Source organism: Mustelus asterias, chromosome 4, assembly GCF_964213995.1.
Source record: "Mustelus asterias chromosome 4, sMusAst1.hap1.1, whole genome shotgun sequence".
Taxonomy (NCBI): domain Eukaryota; kingdom Metazoa; phylum Chordata; class Chondrichthyes; order Carcharhiniformes; family Triakidae; genus Mustelus; species Mustelus asterias.
The window spans coordinates 93199129-93221248 of record NC_135804.1 but is presented as its reverse complement, the minus strand read 5'-3'; the positions used below and the strand labels follow the sequence as shown (position 1 = coordinate 93221248).

Sequence of the window (22120 nt, the reverse complement as noted above, 5' to 3'; positions counted from 1 at the left end):
TCAGCAGCCTTCACTCTCCATATAATTCTACCACATCTTTTCCTCATGTCCCCCAATCCCTTCTCCTTTCTGAACTGTATCCATTTGTTTCAAACCCATTTACACTGCCTGGTTCTGTAATATTCGCTGCTAACCACTCTTTCTACTCTTTGGGACAAAGCATTCTGTTGACTTGCCTTTCCCATTCATGGTGATGCTTTGTTTTGATCAGTTCCCTTCATCTCATCATGAGATTATCACCAGTGTTTTGTTCTCTATTTATACAGTTCCTTAAAATTTAAGAAAAGAAGATGAAATATCTGTTTGTATTAAAGTTTATGTCTATGGATTTGTATAATTAAGGTTTACAGTCAATCTTGATCTGTGGAGCAAACCAACTTTGTAGAAGATTGAGGTGGCAGTGTCAGTTCCCTGTTCTGACCTCCATTACTTTTGCTTCTGTTCCTTTTGGTCTTTTTTCTCAGGGATCTTCTTTCACCTCTGCACCTCTGGTGCTCCTGTTCTTCTTTCTTTTGCCCCTTCGATCCTACTGTGAGATGTTCAAATTTGATTTACTGAGGCCTACCTGCCTGCAGTTTTCTGGCTCCACTCCACATTTTACCTGAGCTCTGTATACTCCTGTGTGGTCTAGCTTTGGGTTCGGTTCTGCTCCTGCTCTCAATCACGTACCTTACTCACCCAACAGCCAAACGTCCACCACCAAGATATGAAATGAAAGAAAAATTGTTTTTAAATTTTGAAGAGCTGGAATACCCCATTCTAGCTTCACAAACGGCCCTGAAGGTCCATTACCAGTTTCTCCTCCTGAACTTCCCCATCTGGCTTTATCTATAATCATCTCTTTCAACCACTCCCACAGCTTGCTTTTCCCCCCCACTCCGCTCTTGTCCTCCCATCCCTTTGGAAAAAATGTAGCATATGTGATGGGGTGAGAAAAAGTGGCACATTGTTTGCCTTTCTTCTGGAGGGACCTTGGAGATTCTATGTTTTATAATTTTCTCCACCAAGTTAGCTGATCTTTATTGACAAAATTGGCATGAGGAACTCCAGGAACTTAACTGACGCAGCCACATATACACTGGCTACAGAAGCAGGTCAGAGGCTGGGAATTCTGTACTGAGTGACTCACATTTTGACTCCCCCAAGCCTGTTCGCCATCTAACATGGCACAGGAATGCTCTCCACCTGCCTGGATGAGTGCAGCTCCAATATTATTCAAAAAGCTCACGAACCATCCAGGACAAAGCAACTTGTTACTTGGCATCCCATCCTCTTAATTATTCCCTCCCTTCATTCACTACCTCTGTGCCATGGCAGCTGTAGGTATCATCTCCAAGATGCAAGGCAGCAATTCGCCAAGGAATGAAAGGCTTGAGGTGTGAGGAGTGTCTGAGGACTCTGGGTCTGTACTTGATGAAATATAGAAGGATGAGGGAGGACCTCATTGAAACTTAGAGAATAATGAAAGGCCCGGATAGAGTGGATGTGGGGAAGGTGTTTCCATTAGTAGGAGAGACTAGGACCCATGGACACAGCCTCAGAGTAAAGGGATAGCTCTTTACAACAGAGATAAGGAGGAACTTCTTCAGCCAGAGGATGGAGAATCCATATAGAGGCCAGCTCATTGAGTGTATTTAAGACAGAGATAGATAGGTTCTTGATTGGTAAAGGGATCAAGAATTACAAGGAAAAAGCAGGAGAATGGGATTCAGAAACTTATCAGCCATGATTGAATGGCGGATAATCTCAGTGGGCCGAATGGTCTAATTCTGCTCTTGCATCTTATGGTCTTAAGGCTTCTTAAATAACATCTCCCAAACCCATGGCCTCTACCACCTAGAAGGATGTGCAGCAGGTACATAGGAATATCACTAACTGCAACTCCCCCTCCACGTTATCCCCCATCCTGAATTGGAATTATATTGCTGTTCCTTCGTCATCGCTGGATTGAAATCCTGCAACTTGTGACCTAATAGCACTATGGATGTATCTACAGCACACTGATTGCAACAGTTCGGCAGCACGGTGGCACAGTGGTTAGCACTGCTGCCTCACAGCGCCAGGGACCAGTGTTCAATTCCAGCCTTGGGTCACTGTCTGTGTGGAATTTGCACGTTCTCCCCGTGTCTGCATGGGTTTCCTCCAGGTGCTCCGGTTTCCTTCCACAGTCCAAAGATGTGCAGGTTAGGTTGATTGGCCATGCTAAATTGTCTCTTGGTGTCAGGGGATTAAAGGGTAAATATGTGGGGTTACGGGAATGGGGACTCGGTGGGATTGTGGTCGGTGCAGACTAGATGGGTCAAATGGCCTCCTCTGCACTGTAGGGATTCTATCTTCAAGAAGGTGACTCACCACTACCAAGGGCATTTAGGGACAGCCTCCTGATTACTTGTCCAATGCATGCTACAAGATCTTCACGTGTGATACCAACTGAATACCGGTCCATGCTTGACACATCATCCACATTTGGCCATGCTAAAGAACTCAGATCATAGCTCATTAATCCAGGTTCGCAGATGAAGAAGAATGCCTACTTTAACAATGAACTAGAATCCGGTTGTCACCTGGAATTGTTTGTATGCATGATTTTCTTCTGAGAAAAGAGGAGAAGGTAAAGGGAAAAAATGGAGGAAAGGAAATTTTTAAAAAACATCATGTGATTAATGAGATAAATGATTTCCAAGGTAAAGCCAACAGTTAAATTAATTGTACACATCCCTGTGCAGAGACTGACCTTTTTCTCTATCTCTACAGGATTTTGACTCCTGGTTCGACACAAACAATTGCTTGGGGGATCAGCAGCTAGTGGAGCGTTTGCATGCTGTAAGTTTATCATCCCTCCCACATGTGGCATGCTACGTGAATTTTATATTGTAAGACTATGAGGTGAAGAATAGGACTTCATTACTTGGGGGGAGGGCACTGGTTCACACTCGTGCTGCAGCGAGGACGGAGAACTTGGAGTCAGCCAAACCTCCGTTCACTGTGGCACGATGGGAAAATCCCGCCGGTGTGGTAAGAATCTGGCCGTTGACTTTCCGATTGGATGAGCAAAAAATCTTTTCTCACAGTGTTTTGATTGTTTTCCCTAAGAGCTCCATTCCTTTCACCCTCAGAAGTGTAACTGCCAGAGTTTGCAGCATTGTCCTTCTTCCCTCATGGAGTGTGTCATCTTCAAATTCTGCTTATCATCTTTCTCCTCTTCCTAACACTACTGTTTTCTTGTTTTGAACATTCTAAGGTGCTCCGACCATTCTTGCTTCGACGAATAAAAGCAGAGGTAGAAAAAAGCTTGCCCCCTAAAAAAGAAACCAAGATTTATGTCGGTCTCAGTAAAATGCAAAGGGAATGGTAAGCAAACAACTGCTGCTGAAGCTTGCTAACTTTCATGGTGCTGTCTTGAGGAGCTGTTAGCTTCCAACTATTTTGCTGTGTGGGTGTATTGGTAAAATGGTCTCGGGCGGTATCCAGTCTATCTGTACTCTCCTTGAAGTGGCTTAAACCCCTGGCACCTATTTACAAATGCAACGTCTTGCTATCTTGCGCTTGCCTCTGACATATGTACCTCAACAGAAGCTTCCTTGCACTGCCAACCCATTAAATAAAAATGAAGTGCGGGAAAAACTCAGCAAGTCTGGCAGCATCTGTGAAGAGAGCAACAGAGTTAATGTTTCGAGTCCAATATGACTCTGGTCTGAGCAACTGACTTTTTGTGCGTGTTTGTGCCCTATATCTAAGTACAGGGTGGCACAGTGGTTAGCATTGCTGCCTCAGAGCACCAAGGATCCGGATTCGATTCTCTGCTTGGGTCTCTGTCTGTGCGGAGTCTACATGTTCTCCCCATGTCTGCGTGGGTTTCCTCCGAAAGCACCGGTTTCCTCCCACAGTACGAAAGACGTGCTGATTAGGTGCATTGGCCATGCTAAATTCTCCCTCGGTGTACCCAAACAGGCACTGGAGTGTGGCGACTAGAGGATTTTTGCAGTAACTTCATTGCAGTGTTAATGCAAGCCTACTTGTGACACTAATGAATATACTTTAGAGTTTAAAACTTAAACTCTTTGGAAAATCAATACTTAATTGTTTGCTTATTATCGGGTAAGATGCAGCTTGCAAAAAGGTAAATGGCAAGTGCTCAAAATGTAACGACATTAAAGTGTTTTATTGTCATGTGTTGAAGGGCTAGTTACGTGTTGTAGCTGAAATTGCAGCAGACACCACAGTTAGTGATTAAAGTTTATTTATTAGTCACAATTAAGGCTTAGCTTAACACTGCAGTGAAGTTACTGTGCAGTATGGAAGAAAGGAAGTTTCATCAGGAAAAAGCGATTTCATTGTCAGACTGGCTCATTTGGTAGCACTGTCACCCCTGGGTGGTATTTGGCCCCTCAGCAGAACCTGAATGATGCAGACCGACATCGTAGTACTACGGATGTCAGGAGTGCCATCCTTTGAGAATGTTAAAAGTGAGCTTTGTCCATTTGTTCAACTGGATATTAAAAAGCTATCATGGAAAGAGAATAGAATTATAAAATAAGTCTATATTTCACATTCTTAGATTGGCTTTTTAAATTGCTATCTGAATTCAGGCTTTGTGGCTTCAAAGCAAGTCTTAAATCAAGATATTCAATGCACTTTAAACTAATATTAATGCAGTAGTTATTTTTTTCACTTCTGAAGTTATTGAGTCTTGGTAGGCTTGATTCCAAGCAAGCTTGTAGCCTTTCATTGCTACAGTGAGCCCCAACATTGAATTTTGCTGTGCCCTTTTTAAACTGCGCAGTAGCTTAACCGTTCAGTTTATATATTTACTTCTTGATGTTTTCAGGTACACAAAAATCTTGATGAAGGATATTGACATTCTGAACTCCGCTGGGAAGATGGACAAGATGCGCTTGTTGAATATCTTAATGCAGCTGCGGAAATGCTGTAACCACCCATATCTCTTTGATGGCGCTGAACCTGGTCCTCCTTACACGACAGATACTCATCTGGTGTACAACTGTGGCAAGATGGTGGTTCTGGATAAACTGCTGCCTAAATTGAGAGAGCAAAGTAGGTGATTTGAGAAAGCTGGTGCTTCGTTCAATAGGAGATTTTACTTTGCTGGATTTTCTATCTCCTATCTTAGAAGATCGATGACCACTGTGTGTCACTCTTTCCCTTTCATATCTGTAAGCCCTCTTAGCCTGTTGAGCTTTGCTACATAATGTGGGGACACAGTAAATAAAATCACTAAGCCAAGCCTCTGGGCTTAATTTGACTAATTCAAAAGCAGATTTATTTAAAATCCCATTTTTTTACAGGCCATGTTGTCATTGGTTCCCTGTAGATCCAGTAATTCACACTTGGAGGCAGTAACTGATGCCAAAAAACTGTACAGCTATAGGCAGCTGTATTCTTAAGGTTAAGTTATATTCGATTGTAATCCAGTATTGCATGAATTTCTTTCTTCTGTGTTGGCACAGAAGAAATTAGGAATGGTAGATTTTCTAAACAAAAAAAGTTGTAATCTGCCAAATGACTTGAGGCTGAACTAGACCTTCTGAAACCTTGGTGTAGTATTTGACTCCAAGATTAGCTTCCAGTCACATATCCACTCCATTACCAAGACTGCCAAATTCCACCTCCGTAACTTCACCTAATTCTGCCTCAGTTCATCTGTTACTGAAACACTCACCCATGTCTATATTACCTCTCGATTTGACTGTTTCAGTACTCTCCTAGCTTGCTTCCTACCTTCCACTCAACCAACTTTTGATCTAGCCTTGTGTAATGAGCCTTGGTTGATTATTAATCCAGTAGCAAAATATTATTTTCGAAAGAGGATCATAATGTGATTGAATTTTATTTGAAATTTGAGAGTATTTTAAGTGTGAGAGTAATGTGGTCAAGACTGAAATGAGGGTCTTAAATTCAAAGCCATAACTTTTTTTAAATATAGGGTGTGTTGCTGAGGTAGATTTGGGAATTAGATTGAAAAATATGATGGTAGATGAGCAATGGCAAACGTTTGAAGGAATTTGAAGCACTTGGAGTACTGTGTGCAATTCTGGTCCCCACATTACAGGAAGGATGTGGAGGCTTTGGAGAGGGTGCAGAGGAGGTTTACCAGGATGTTGCCTGGTATGGAGGGGAGATCCTATGAGGAGAGGCTGAGGGATTTGGGATTGTTTTCGCTGGAAAGGCGGCGGCTAAGAGGGGATCTTATTGAAACATATAAGATGATTAGAGGTTTAGATAGGGTGGATAGTGATAGCCTTTTTCCTCTGATGGAGAAATCCAGCACGAGGGGGCATGGCTTTAAATTGAGGTGGGGTAGTTATAGAACCGATGTCAGGGGTAGGTTCTTTACCCAGAGGGTGGTGAGGGATTGGAATGCCCTGCCAGCATCAGTTGTAAATGCGCCTAGTTTGGGGGCGTTTAAGAGATCCGTAGATAGGTTCATGGACGAAAAGAAATTGGTTTAGGTTGGAGGGTCACAGTTTTTGTTTTTTTTTTTAACTGGTCGGTGCAACATCGTGGGCCGAAGGGCCTGTTCTGCGCTGTAATGTTCTATGTTCTATGTTCTATAATTACTATTTCCTGGCAAACGTATATTCTTTTCTGGAATAAAATCTCAATTTGAAAAATGGTACAGCCATAAATGATTAGAGAAGTTAAAAGTAATATTAAATTAAAAGAAGAAACTCCTATCATTGCAAAAATGGACAGTAAGCCTGAAATTTGAGAGGGTTGAAAAAAAACTTCATCCATAATGGAGTCTATTTGTGGACAATCATGCCACTTATTTTAAATAAAAACACTCTGGCTGGAATTTTACCGCATGCCCACCCCGATTCTGGGGGCAGGTGAGACTAGGAGAATGGCATTCTCCGTTGGCCATGGGTGGGATTGTACAAACCTTGGGCGGATGTACCGGTAAAAGTCCGCCCTTTGTAACTGTTATCATTCGGGAATTGAGATATGGACCCTGAAATTTTAGGCTCTACGGCTGTTGCTAACGTAACTACTTAATTTGAGGGATGTTCTTCCATGTTTTTTTCTATTAACTGTTTGTCCTGAAGGTTCGAGAGTTCTAATTTTCAGCCAAATGACCCGCTTGATGGATATTCTTGAAGATTACTGTATGTGGCGTGGTTATGACTATTGCCGTCTTGATGGACAAACTCCCCATGAAGAAAGAGAGGTCTGTGATGATGCTCATGTTCTCTCAAATAATATGTAGTTTCCCAGCTTCTGCAGATGGGATAAAGATAATGACATTGTCCAGTGTATTACCAAATTACATCACAACAAATCCCAATTTTGAGCCTCATTTTGTGATGTGAGCCCCATAAGGCTTGCGTCTTTGTAAAATTGATTTGTGCTAGGTTGTGATGAATAACTAATCCTGGCCAAATCCTGTCATCATCTGATTTCCATGTCTGGGAACTTTCCAGCTAGAGTCACTGTTGGGTCAATTCATTCGTTTGAAGAGACGAGAGGACAGCACTGGTGCGAGTTTTTAAAATGGTTTTCTTTTATTGAATAAAACTTTAAAAATTAACATGACAGAAGCAGAAATGTGAACTTGCAGACTGGATTCTCAGCCAGGCCTTGAACTGAACTGACCGGAACTGAACACACACACATTAAAGCCAAAATATATTTCAACCCTTATCTAATTATTGGAAATGTTTTTCGCATGCTGTCTCCATCTAGAAAAATAATCCTCGGAGCTGCTGTTATGGGAAACTGTTGTTTGCAGGAATGCAGTCAATTTTTAGTTAACCCATCATGACTCCTGATTCTACATGCAGTCAAGTTAGCTACAATTGTTCAACTTGGCAGAGTTAGTTAACCCCTACAGTCTAGTATTTAAATATAATTGTGCATTGGTAGAAATATCTTAACATGAAGTCTATGCATAGACTGAAGCAAACGGGGCTAAGTATACACAGGATCCCTCAGTCACCTAATCAGGAGTGAAAATCTGGGCTGATTCTTCTATCTGCTCCCTTCAGTTTAGAAGCTTGGAGACCAGTTTAAAAAGCCCAGCTACTGGGTCGCCTACACAGTTTTGATTTCAATCCACCTGGGCCAGATCTATTTTTATGACTTCTGTACCTTGTTCTTTTCCAAAATTATCCTAAACCTGATAATATTATGACCACTGTTTCAGGCATTCGGAGGACCTCACTGCTATCATGGACTTTGTTGATTCCCACCACTCAGTTTCATCATTTATTCATTATTTTTATGTCAGCCCTAGTAGATAAGGATATTTTGTTGGCAGCCATTAATTGTACATTGCAACTTTAAAAATGGAATCCTTTACAAATGCTAAATAGTGGAAATCTGAAATAAAATCAGAACCTTGTGGAAATACACAGCAATTCAATCAACAGATAAAGATTTGACCACGTAATGATTTTGTGTAGGAATTCTTTCTTTTGTGCTTGTTTTCAGTGGTGAATAAGAGTTGAAGAAACACTGAATTTTGCTGTATATTTTTTAGGCAAAAATGTCATTTCAACCATCATTATTAAATACATATTAAGTCTATTAGTATATGTGAGGAAAAAAAACTAATGTTTTGGCATGTGTCACTTTTTTTGGGAAGAGCTGAACTGACTGGACCCTGCCATTGTGTTTACTCATATATGTTTCTCTTGTTTTAAACAGCGGGCAATAGATTCTTTCAATGCTTTCAACAGTTCAAAATTCATATTCATGCTGAGTACCAGAGCTGGAGGTCTTGGTATCAACCTAGCAACAGCCGATGTCGTTATTCTGTATGATTCAGATTGGAATCCACAGGTTGACTTGCAGGCTATGGTATGTAATGGTCCATCTTCCTTAAAAGTCTGGCCTGTCATTGTAATTATTCCTGGCTGAGTGGGTAGCATATCTACTTCTGAATCAGAGGTTTCACGGTCTTATGGCCTTTGTGGATTCAAGCCCAACGCAGGGTAATCTAGACTGACAATTTAGTGTGGTACCTGAGGGTGTTGGAGGTGCTTCCTTTTGGATGTGCTGTTAAAACTCAGGCCTTCATCTATATTCGTAGGTGAATGTTAACAATACTATGGGCAGAATTTTACCACGCCGCCCTCCACGGGAATCATAGCGGATGGGACACGGACCACGCAAAGGTCCGTTGACCTCGGGCGGATTTTCTGCCCTTGGGGCCAGCGCGGCCGGAAAATCCTGCCCTTTGGCTCTATTCAAAGAAGAACAGGGGAGTTCTTGCAGTGTCCTTAGCAATATTTGTCCCTCAGCTAACACCACTAAAACACACTATCCAAGTATTCAACACATTGCTGTTTTTGACATTTTGCAGTGTGCAACAATGACTGCACACCAAAGCTCTTCATTGCGTTGTCCTAAAGTTATGAAAAGCCCAACGTTAATGCAAATTCTTTCTTTTAAGGACTTTAGATTGCTGAGTTACTTGATGCCTTTGCAATCTCTGCATTTGAAAGAGGTTCACTATACATCTAGTGCAATGCTATGCTTTTGAAAAATATGATTAGAATGCAAGCTCCTTCTTTTGGATGGCACAGTGGTTAGCACTGCTGCCTCACAGGGCCAGGGACCCGGGCTCAATTCCTGGCTTAGGTCACTGTCTGTGTGGCGTTTGTATATTTTCCCCGTGTCTGCGCAGGTTTCCTCCGGGTGCTCTGGTTTCCTCCCACAACCCAAAGATGTGCGGGTTAGGTGGCTTGGCCATGCTAAATTGTCCTTTAGTGTCACGGGGACTAGCTAGGGTAAATGCATGGGGTTATAGGGATAGGGCCTGGGTGGGATTATGACTGGTGCAGACACGATGGGCCGAATGGCCTCCTTCTGCACTGTATGATTCTAAGATGCCTTTCTTTTTCTTTCTCTATCTCTAACCTGCTTGCATTCTCCCTCTTTTGCTCCTCCTTCTTCCTACCTTTTGTTTCTCTGTGTTTCTTTTTCTCCTTTCCTTCTCAAAAAAGAACTTTATTTCAAGTAAAAGGAGGTCTGTCAGCATCCAAAAAGAGAGGGACAGGATTAAGATCTTTGTAGGGAATTCTTGATCAGAAATGTTGCTGAAAGTGTATCTTTAAAAAAACACATTTTCAGTGTAATAGCGGACCAAGATTCTGCAAAGTTTGCGGAACTGTAACAGCTTTTTCCTTTCTCTGCCTTTATTACACTGACGATGCAGGTCCTTCATGAAGTGAGCTCTATGATGAATTAGGCATATTAGTCATTTTTATGTTTTTTCATTTTTATTTCCTCCTTTCGTCAAGGAGGAATGAAATTTGGTGCCTCAGATATCTCCAGCACTCTCCTGTATAGTCGTGCGTGTTTTTGTTGTTGACGGAAAGCTCTGTTGTATAGGATATCATAAGGGGCCTCACTTGACTTTCATAGGCACACTATCTGACAAGTCACTTCATCACAATAAAGAGCAGGAACCCTGGCTGACCTTTGTCTTTAGAACTTAATAGTGCTGTGTACTATTTGCAGTACCCTCAGGACTGCTCAGGCTAATAGTACTAACTAGAATTTGAGTGTTGAACCTGATCTTGATAGCTGCAATTTGGTTATGCTTCATTTCCCCATTGTTGCTTATTAGGGTTGCTGAAGAAGTTGGTTTTAAAGTGTTCAGCTGTGACTTTGATGTACACCTCTACAAAGTATATACAGAGAGGTTAGAAAGACTTTCTATATGTTACGAAGGGGAGGTTGATCTCTCTGAGAACTAACACTCAACCACTCAAAGAGAAGTAGTCCGCTTCATAATCTCTCTGTAAAATCCCACTCATTAACAAAAAAGATGGAATTTTTAGTCACACTCAAAATGCAATCAGGTTTCTCGTTTTCTGGAATTTTCGGTCTTTGCTGATTTCTTCTGCCCTCTGTTGGTACCTTTACAATTGAGATTAGGCTTTTTTTTAAGACATCAAAGTGGCTATTAAACTAGCAGAGAACAGTTACTGTCTGTGTCTTTCTCTCTCTCTCTGTCTCTTTATGTGAAATGTGTGGCTGTCACTGGCAGGCGGTCTTCTGGCAGTTTGGAGCTGGGAGTTGGTTTTATACCCTGACGATAGACCAAAATTCACACAATAGGATTGGTTTATGGGTTATCAAAACATCAAATTCAAATCCGATAGGCTGCTACTATTCAAATACCTGTTTTAAATTGATTGGTTAAAATTCAAAAACAACCTGTTGTCTTGGCAGCATTACTGCCTCGGCTAGTGATACAATGTTTCACTCTCTGCTCCCTGTGTATTTACATTTGCATCTGCATTTCTTTTAACTCTCTAAACATAGCAAAAAAAAACTACCTTTTCTTTAAACAGATCATGTAATTTTACAACTGTTAGCATTTTACAAGTTTTTAAAAATAATTTTATAAACATTAACTTCACAGCATATACATTTGGATTTCTTAATCAATTCTTCTTCTCCTTCTTGAGTTCTCTATCTGAAGCCAGCCCACAGCACCAGGACTGTCGCCACAGGTAGAGCAATGAGGCAGGTCTCGAATGCACACCAGCCTGAACAGGGGTTGAACATGGTGTTGTTGGCACCAATCTGATCCACACCAGCCTCCAAGGACTCTGAGCTGCTGTGGCACGATGCACTTTTACATGCATATTGTTGCCTGGAGCGGCGGTAGTGATGGTAGAGTCTCCAACATTCTTTCAATCACATGCTGACCTGGAAGGATTTGCAAGTTGATACTTAACCATTTGACCATATCATGAGTGAACGCACCTTGGCCATAAGACCTGAACTTGGAGCTTCTGGCTCAGAGGCAGGGACCCTATTCACTGTGCCACAAGACCTCCTTTTACCAATGCATGCGGCATCTAAAAAGATATTGTGATGTTTCTTTCTAAATAGGACCGTGCACATCGTATTGGCCAGAAAAAAACAGTTCGTGTTTTTCGGCTCCTCACCGACAACACAGTAGAAGAGCGGATTGTTGAAAGGGCTGAGATGAAACTGCGACTTGATTCAATTGTTATTCAGCAAGGTATGAATGCAACGTTGACTTGGGATGTTTCATTAGTCTCACTGACATGTTAGATTTTCCATGTTTCTAAGCGTGGCACAACATTATATTCTCATGCACTTAGAAACAAAGGGTTGGATTTTCATTGTTGAGGTGGGAAGGTGACTAGACAGACCCGCCTCCTTTAATTAGGCCCCAGGCTGTCATATTTTCATGCTAGGGAGGTGGTGATGGGATGCAGTTGGGCCTGTGTCCTCCAGAGACAGGACTGAGGCGACGGGTGACAAGGCCAGCAGACTGAAACATTGGCCACCATTTACTGGGACATTTGCCAGGTTTTATTGATGAATGTCAGGTCCTCAAACCCTCACCCTCCTCACACTGGCACCCACTTGACATGCCCTCCATACTCCACTCATGCCCCGAATATCTTCATACCCTTTCCCTGCTCCATATACCCCATACTCCTTGCAACCCCCTATGTATCCTACATAACCACCCATCCAATAACCACAATGGGCAGAACCCAGGAACCGTATCTTTGAAATGAAGATGAAGAAAAAAGCTTCTAAAACATCTCGTGCTGAAAAAGCTCTCATTGTAAAAACATATTAAACAAACTTAAATTCCCCCTCAAGTTGTCAATCTGTGTAAAGATAAAACATCAATTTCACCACATCAAAGATGAAAAATCTTTGAATAACTTCTTAAGACAGTCAATTAAAATGTGAACTCAGCTCCCCTGTGAGATAATTGATTCTGGAACATTTGAAATTGAGAAAAGCATTTATAATGAGCATAGCTATAAAAACAAACCCTGGAAAGATAAATAATGGAGCCTATTAAATCTGAAAAGCCAGGTGGCCTTTTCTGTCTCTGAGCTACCCCAGATGTCCTGTCAATCAAAGCAGTTTAGGAGCAGGTGGGAATTTGCTCTCTTAAAAGAAAGCTGATGAAGGTCTTTTTTCAATTGAAAGGGGCCTTTGAGCATTTAAATCACTTCACATTATTGCACCTGAGTTTTGAATGCATAAAAGCACATAAGAGTGGTGAAAACCCAGGCTGTTTTATAGCTTCTCTGGGTCAGTGGATTCAGTAAGAAGTCTCACAACACCAGGTTTATTTGGTAGCAAAAGCCACTAGCTTTCGGAACGCTGATCCTTCGTCAGGTAAGTAGGAGTTCTGTTCACAAACAGGGCGGTTGTTCTATTTGTGAACAGAACTCCCACTTACCTGACTAAGGAGCAGCGCTCTGAAAACTAGTGGCTTTTGCTACCAAATAAACCCGTTGGACTTTGACCTGATGTTGTGAGACTTCTTACTGCGTTTACCCCAGTCCAACGCCAGCATCTCCACATCAGTGGATTCACCCAGTGACTTATCCAGTATAAAACATGGGCCATGATATTATCCCCAGCACAACATAAAAGCTTCATTTTTAATAAAAGAGCGGTCCTTTGAACTTATTTTGAGAAATACCAAGAGAGATCTACTTGTACCGATCATCATGGTAGCAAAATTATGGTCTTGAAATGCTGTTTTGGTGCATGTTGTCAGATATGGTCTCTTCCATAGCAAGTTGCAGCAGGAGATTAACAGGGTCACAATGCAAACACATCAGACTCAACTCCACAAGTGCTAATGACAAATAGGGAACAAATTACATACATGTGCAAGAAAGAATTGGTGCTGACCTTTGTTCAGTCTGATTTACAATAGATAATTACTTTCTAAAGCTTTACAGACGAGAACAAAGAAATGTACAGCACAGAAACAGACCCTTGAGCTCTCCAAGCTTGTGCCAATCATGATGCCCTAATTAAACTAAAAAAAAAACCTTCTACTCTTACTCAGCTGTATTCATCTATTCCTCCGTATTCACGTGCCCATTCAGATGCCTCTCAAATGTTGCTAATGTGCCTGCTTCCGCCGCCGCCTCTGGCAGAACGTTCCAGGCACCCACCACTTTCTGCGTGAAAAACTTATCCCACACATCTCTCTTAAACTTTCCCCCTCTCAACTTGAACCTGTGCCCCCTTGTAATTGACACTTCCACCTTAGGAAAAAGCTTATGACTATCCAACCTGGAGAGTTGTTGTAATTCAAATGATCTCACTTACAACATTTTTGAAACAATTAGAAACCACTTCCTAAAGCATGATTTGCAATGACTTGTTCTGTGGTACATATGAGAGCCGCCTTGTACGTGGCTCTCAGATGAACTGCCAATTTTGTTTTAGCGTTATTAGTTGATGGGGAATTGTTGGCCACGACACTAGCAGAACTCTGTATCATGGGGTTTTTCTTATAGTTGCTGAAGCAGTATGTCTTTAGCTGTGCCAGTTTAATTTAAGCCTGAGAGGAGGGATTGAACGCACAGCTTCCTGATCCTTCATTGCAAGTGCTACCAACTGTGCCACATTTACCCATATTTTAATGATGTGGGAATCCTCTGACTGCCCTCCATTTCAGGACTTTTATACTACTGCTGCTGTCACTAAATTGATACATTAACAACGAGTGGATTTTGAACTTCAAAGCTATAATGTGTGGATCGAACATCATGGCCATAAGCATGGTTAATGTAGGGGATTGAAATTGTTAGCAAGATCGGCACGGGCGAACATGGATACAACTTACAGAGGAAAGGAAATTATTGAGCTTAATGTTCTTGCTTCAAATCCTCGCAGATCAAATCTTTGTCTACAATTATGAAAGAACAGGACATGTCTAAATAGTACGTCTTTTTCTCTTTAACCCAACTTTGACTTGAGGAAATCACTTTTCTTTTGGATACCTAGCTTTGGCATCAAGAGTTAGAAACATAGAAACTAAAAGCAGGAGTAGGCCATTCAGCCCTTTGAGCTGCTCTGCCTTTCATTATGATCATATTCAATATCCTGATTTCCCCCCTTCCTCCCATATCCCTTGATCCCTTTAGCCTCAAGAGCTGTATCTAATTTCTTCTTGAAATCAGGCAACGTTTTGGCCTCAATTACATTTGGTGGGAGTGAATTCATCCACTCCCTGGATGAAAAAATTTCTCCTCACCTCAGTTCTAAAAGATTTACCCTTTATCCTCAATCTGTGACCCCTAGTTTTGGACTTCCAGTTAAGATGTAGTGCAGTTAGATTTCAAGTACTTTCTGTTCCGCAATGTGCTTCATTCCCAACCAGAGAAGAACATTCTTATGACATCTTCCAGTACCAGCTATTCATGGCCAGTGAATGGAATTGCAATCTGCTGCTTAATTGGGAATGTTTTTGTGTTGTTGCCACTTAATGAGAAATGGAAATGCTGCTCCCCGAACCATATTTGATCGCAGCTCCACCCAGTTCCCTCCTCACACAATATAATTCATGGTCTGAGCGCATTTGTATACTTGCACAAGTGTTGCAGGGAATAAAATTTGCTTCATTTATTCTGGTCACAAGCGCATTGCATCGTATAATGTGATATCCACCTGTAATTCCATTTCTTTTGACAGATCTGATATCTTACCTGTGACATTTGGCACCATAGCATCAATTTTCACAGCCACCAGAGTCAATTTTGTTACACGTCTGTCTTTATTACAGTTGATCCTGACCTCACGTAACCGCGTCACATCATATGACAGTAGATTGACAGCTCACATAAAAATGAATTCAAAGGGCTTCTATGGACATGTGAAGAGCAAAAGGGTTGTCAGGAGTGGTGGGGCTGGTTTAGGAAAACCAAATGAAGATCTTTAAGTGGAGGGAGAAGGCATGACTGAGGTATTAAGTGAGTAAGCTGCAAGTGTTTACCGAGGAAAAGGACTATTCCAAAGCTGCTGCAGGGGGTGGGGGGAAATAGTTGGGTAGTCCATTGGGGACGTTGGGGTCAGGGGAGGGCAGGGCATCAGCAGTATAGTTACCCAGGAGTTAGAACTGGTTTTAATTTTCTTCAGGGTAACTATTCTGCTAAATTTAATCAAAACCATCTGAAGTCTCCAACTTTAAATTGGCGTTTCGGAAGGTTCCACATGCACAGTAACTGTCCAACGGAAGTTGAAACTTCCTGGGCAATTCCCATGCAGTCCTTGCCTGAGGATTTATGAGGGGGGTCCCTCTACCAGAGCTTTTTGGGGTACAACCCTCTGGCGACTGAAAATCTGGACCAATAATTCAGGAGAAATTTAACATTCCTCTGGACAAGTAAGGATTAATGTAAGGAGGGCCTGCACACATGGGCAAATTGTATTTGACTAACAATTGAGCTTTAGCAGAAAGGGTGGATAACGACAGTGCAGCTAATGTTGTGTACATGGAACTGTAAAAGATATTTGATAAAGTGCCACATGTAGGCTTGTTTGCAAAATTGAAGCCCAGGCATTAAAATGGGTAGTAACAGCATAAATACAAAACTGGCAAACAGACATAAAAAGAGGTTTTCTGAACCGGAGGGAGATATGGTGTGGTGTGGGGTTTAGTGCTGTTTCTGAGGTACATTATTGACTTGGACTTAGTACGGATTTGAGATTTGTAGGTAGCACAAAACTTGGCAGTGCAATAAGCAATGGGGAAGATGATGAAAGACTTCAGGAGGGCACAGACAAGCTGCTGAAGAGGTGTAGTGAGGATGGGGGAGGGGGTGCACATAGCAGATGAATTCATTGCGGAGGAGTTTGAGGTGATATATTTTCTGAGGAGGAATGAGGTAAATTTGCCAATGGGAGACGAGAGTGTGAAATGAGCTTGTACTGGGTTTCTCTCTGGACGATGTGGCCAGTGAATTAGCAATGTTGTTCTCAGGTTGATATAAACATCATGAATTTCTTTTACCAGGAATGCAGAAGTTACTAGTAGTATCTTTTTTTTGCTTTGCTTTTGTTCTTGATTTATTTTAGTTACAGAGGAACAGGAGGAGGCCATTCGGCCCTTCGAGCCTGCTCCACTGTGCATTATAATCATGGCTGATCATGCAATGCAATAGCCTGATCTCCCCCCACCTCCCCCCTTCCCGCCCCTCATATCCTTTGATCCCCTTCACCCCAAGAGCTATATCTAACTGCTTCTTGAAAACATACAATGTTTTGGCCTCAACTACTTCCTGTGGTAGCGAATTCCACAGGCTGACCACTCCTTGGCTGGAGAGACTTACCAGTTATTTAATGTGGTAATAAGTTGGAGAACTGGAAAAGTTTTTTAAGTCCAGTCTGTTTCAATGTGCATCTTGACATTTGGCATTTCTTTATTTCATTAGGCAGGCTGATTGACCAACAGACCAACAAACTAGGCAAGGATGAAATGCTGCAAATGATTCGCCATGGCGCAACCCACGTCTTTGCCACCAAAGACAGTGAGTTAACTGATGAAGACATTGACACTATATTGGAGAGAGGGGAAAAGAAGGTACAAATACCCAATTGTTTCTTGACTGCACGTTTTCCTCCTCTTTATGTTCAGTTAGCTGCTGTAATAACTTGTTTTATGTATTTTTATTTGCTATGTGAATGTTACGATCACAATGGTGAGAAATATTGGTGCTTGGTCCATTACAGGCACTGGTGCCTGCTGGAACACGGCTGAGTACAGACCGTGCTGACTTGTTATCTGACTGTGGATGGAAGGATTCCATCAGAGCCTGATGCTTTGATATCACCATCCACTCATGCTTTCCCGCAATGGTTGCTGGCTAGTGATTAAGAGCAGGAATCCATTTGAGCTTCTCCCCCTTGCGAATGAAGGGAGTTCTGAAGTTAATAGTAGTGCCCTGCTGCCACCCCAGTCAACACAGGTCAGGGGTCAAACTTCATCGCTTCTTGGTTCTGCGTGACAAAGCTGCTCACTTTTTAATTAGTCAGACCATCAAGGGAGCCACTTTTTGATTTTAGGTGCTATAAATTTCTTGTACTACTTAACTTGATTGTTGCTGCAGTGCACCAAATACAGACCCAGATCCCCCGTTCCCTGAGGGGGGTGGTACCCCAGAAATTGTGCAGGGGGACCCCTTGGAAGTCCCCACGCAAGGACTGCGCAGCAATTTCCTGGGGAGTTTAAACTTCTGATGCGCAATTACCCTGCATTGGGAACGATCCCAAACTCTGATTATAATTGGAGACTTTGGGTGGTTCCGACTCTCCGAGCAGAACAATTACCCAGGAAAGGTTACTAGAACTAAAGCCACTTTGTACTCACTGGGTCATTATACTACTGATTTTCTCTCTCTCCCTTCCCCCCCCCCCCCCCACACCCCCAGACTACCCCTCTCCCAACTACCCTCCACACCCCCTTTCCACTCCTGACTCCCAATTATACCCCTACCCCCAATATTCTGACTCAACAACCAACCCCATCTCCCACCCCAACCATCCAAACCCCTCACCCACAACTTACCTTCTACCTGGCTTCTCAAGCTGGCTGGAATCTCTAAACATAGCCCTTTACAAGAGCTAGTACTGTAAAAGGGATGTAAAAGCTGCATGGCTTCACTTCACCCGTCGCTGCTGCGCTGCAGGTGTCAAGTAGTCTGGAGCTGTATAGTTGTCCAAAGGTCCCAGCGAGAATTATGCAGCTCTCGACCTGGGTAAATATAAAGGAGCAGGATAGCAATACAACTGCAATTGCCACTCCACAGAAATTCTGCACCATCCTGATTAAATCTCAGTGCTCTTTTTGTCCTTTTAATGTCATTGCATTTTCTTTCTTGGAGCCCTTCCTTATTGATGATCTTGAAGTACAGCTTGAAGATATGTAATTAAATAGAATGATTTTCTCCATTATAGACAGCCGAACTAAAAGAACGTTTGCAAAACCTTGGTGAGAGTTCCCTTCGGTCGTTCACAATGGAAACAGAAAGTTTATATAGTTTTGAAGGTGAAGATTACAGAGGTAAACAGAAGGTATGACTGCATTTGCTGCTTTGAGTTTGATAAAGTAAAGTTTATTTATCAGTGTCACAAGTAAGCTTACATTAACACTGCAATGAAGCTACTGTGAAAACCCCCTAGTCGCCACACTTCAGCGCCTGTTCGGGAACACAGAGGGAAAATTTAGCATGGATAATTCAGCTAACCAGTACGGCTTTCGGACTGTGGGAGGAAACTGGAGCACCAGGAGGAAACCCACGCAGACACGGGGAGAACGTGCAGACTCTGCACAGACAGTGACCCAAGCCAGAAATTGAACCTGGGTCCCTGCACTGTGAGGCAGCAGTGCCTACCACTGTGCCAATGTGCTGCCCACACTCAATTGCAAAAGTGCATTTACATTTTTCTTACAATGATATTACTGTTGAATATCTTTCGAATCTGTGACTTTTTAAAATGCGTTTTAATTTCTTGATATTGCCAGTGCTGCAGAACAAAACCATTTCCATTTCAGGCAAATAGTGGTGGCATCAAGCTCTCCAGATATAGCATGCTTAGGTGCATAATCGAAATCCTCCTGACTTACCAGTGCAGAAGCCTTTTATCTGCTTTTCATGCTAAGTATTCTGTAACTGCTCTAAGAATGCAGTTATGGTGTCGTTTTCACATTATTGCAGTGATTGTGCTTAAAACGGTTGAACTCACTAACACCATGATGTGTTGACATCTGCTCCAAAAGGCTGTCTTACATCACCTCCAGTTACCACAATATACTTCCTCTAACAGACAGACAGAATGTCAACGTATTCTTGAGCTATTGGTAACCATGCCCACGAGCGACTGGATTGACAGCCCCTGAACTAATTTGATTTAAATTATTGAATGATTCAGCACAGAACAAGGCCATTTGACTCATTGTGCCAGCTATATGGTAGAGTAATTAATTACTCTCAATCTCATACTTTTCCCCATCGCCCTGTAAGTCTATTCCCTAAATCTCATATTGCTGTCAGGCAGAGGAGACATTGAGCTGGGTTTTGGCTTCCCAACCCTTAACCGCCATATTGAAATGAATGTTCAGGGCAGGGGGGTTGGAGCCAGGGAGACCAGACAATTTTCTCACTGTCTGCCTCAAGTGTCAGTGACCCCGGAAGTTGGGGGGGGGGAATACTGCACATGCATTCTCTTCAGACCTCATATTCATATCAAGGGTCATTGTGCTCCTTTTGCAGCTTATGACCCCTTTCAACCTAGCTCCTACCCTTTGACACATGTGTTATGAAATATCTGCTGTATGCACTGCTACATATATATTTCTGCCCAGCAACTTCAGGCTTCCTATGTGTGGCAGGGATACAATGGGATGTTGTCCTGCACATTTAATCAGCCTAACCCAATGAGATGATTTAGGATCGTGGCAGGATTGGGAAAATTGATGGAAGATACCAAAGCAGTGGAACAAGTAGACAATATCAAGAAACATCTAAAAAATGTCTCGTCCAGCTTTGCAGCTCACCAGGGCCTTGGCTCTTCCCCCTATTTGTGGTGGCCAACACATTTTCTTCCATGGGAGAGAGGGTGTGCAGGCAGGCGCAGTCATTTCTAGTGGCAGCAGATTGTGCATTGCCTTCTTCTATGAGAAACAGTAAGAGTGTGTGAGTGATGATCTTAAGAGTATAGGGAATGTTGTTTTTATGAGGTAGAGACGCCATTGAGCGGATTTCCTGCAACTCCCTTCCAAAACAGTCGTGCAGCCAATTAATTGCATGGGTGGTGCAACTTCCGAATAATTTTAATGAATTCCCAGCATGAATTTCATGTGCTTCATGGAACCGTGTAAGGGAATCGGGGGTTATGGGGATAAGGCAGGAAAATGGAGTTGAGGATTATCACATTGGATCAGTAATGATCTCACTGAATGGCGGAGCAGACGCGATTGTCCGAATGGCTTACTTAGACTCCGATGTCTTATGGTCTTAACTGCGTTGCAGTGAAGGAATTATTAGAGGAAAATTGGTATGAGACTGGAAGAAAAAGGAATTGGATGTTAAAGAAGATACACAAGTCCAAACATGCAAACCTGCCACTGGCCTGATCTTGAGATGCATGTATCAGAATGGGTCCTCAAGGGTCACTTCAGAGTGGTTACTTGCAATTCTGGTGATGTTGTAACCAGAGTTACCAAGTGCAAGTACACATGCACTCAAATGAGCCAAATCGAACCCTGAGCAACAACTCATTTGTGGAGGCACTTAATGGAACAAAACATTCCATTGTTATGGCAAAAGACCAAAATCACTGATAGACGACCAAGAGGCCGCAATGCCAAAATTACCAGCTTCCAGTGATTCTTCATCAGACAGAAGCAACAACATGAGTACTCATTCAGTCACATCAGCAATGTGGATAAAACACCCATGAATTTCGACATACTTAGCAACTGAACAGTGGAGTGGAAAGGTTTGAAAACAGTTCAAGTGAAAACAACAGGACACGAGAAGACAAGATTCACTGTGGTACCAGCCTGCAGGTCTGACGGAAAAAGAATTAAAGCCTACAGTAATTTTAAAACGCATGACCATGCCAAACATCAAGTTCCCTGCACGAACTCTGAATTCCCGTGACAGCGTTTGGAAAGATGAGAGTCGAGTGGATTAGGTGTCGTGGTGGCCGGGTAATGAATGTAGCTTATTAGTGTGGGACATGTTCAGATCCCATATAACCAAGGAGATCAAGAGGGTCCCACAAAGTAGCATTTTCAGTTATACTGGGAGTTTAACATCCATGATTCAACCTTTGGATGCGTACTTGAACTAAACATTTAAGGATCATGTTCACATTGAATGGAAAAGGTGGATGGTTAACAGAGAAAAACCTTCAGAATGCTGATGTGTGGTTTCGTTATCAAATCGTATGATGCTGTTAGTGCACAAAGTGTCAACAAATCATTCAAATAATACCAAATGCCTAATTCAGTGGAGAGGAAGATATTTATTGTGAAAGGATGGTTCTGAAAGCACAAATGCTTAGCCTGATCGAGATTGAGATCCAGAAAATGATGCTAGAACCAAAATGACTCAATAAATATGATGAACTTGTGTCAGATGCTGAAGACAATGAATTGGATTATTTTAGTACACTTCATACAAAATGCCTTTAGCAATAATCAATCAATTCATTCAATAAACCGTGCTGCATTAACTTAACATGAATTATCAGTGTTTTTGTTCACATTTCAAAATGGCAGCCACCCACACTGGCAGTTCACATTTTTTTACTCAACTAACAAGTCACCACCCATGTT

General features: G+C 42.2%; 1 protein-coding gene across 1 annotated transcript in view; it reads left to right on the top strand.

The window, feature by feature from the left end:
- Nucleotides 1-22120, top strand: part of smarca1 (SNF2 related chromatin remodeling ATPase 1) — a 79251-nt gene that overhangs the window by 35571 nt on the left and 21560 nt on the right. The window contains exons 10-17 of the mRNA XM_078211368.1: nt 2755-2823; nt 3242-3351; nt 4829-5055; nt 7068-7189; nt 8668-8820; nt 11872-12004; nt 17211-17359; nt 18733-18849. Coding sequence (XP_078067494.1) covers nt 2755-2823; nt 3242-3351; nt 4829-5055; nt 7068-7189; nt 8668-8820; nt 11872-12004; nt 17211-17359; nt 18733-18849 — 1080 coding nt within the window. The remainder of the gene's footprint in view (nt 1-2754; nt 2824-3241; nt 3352-4828; nt 5056-7067; nt 7190-8667; nt 8821-11871; nt 12005-17210; nt 17360-18732; nt 18850-22120) is intronic.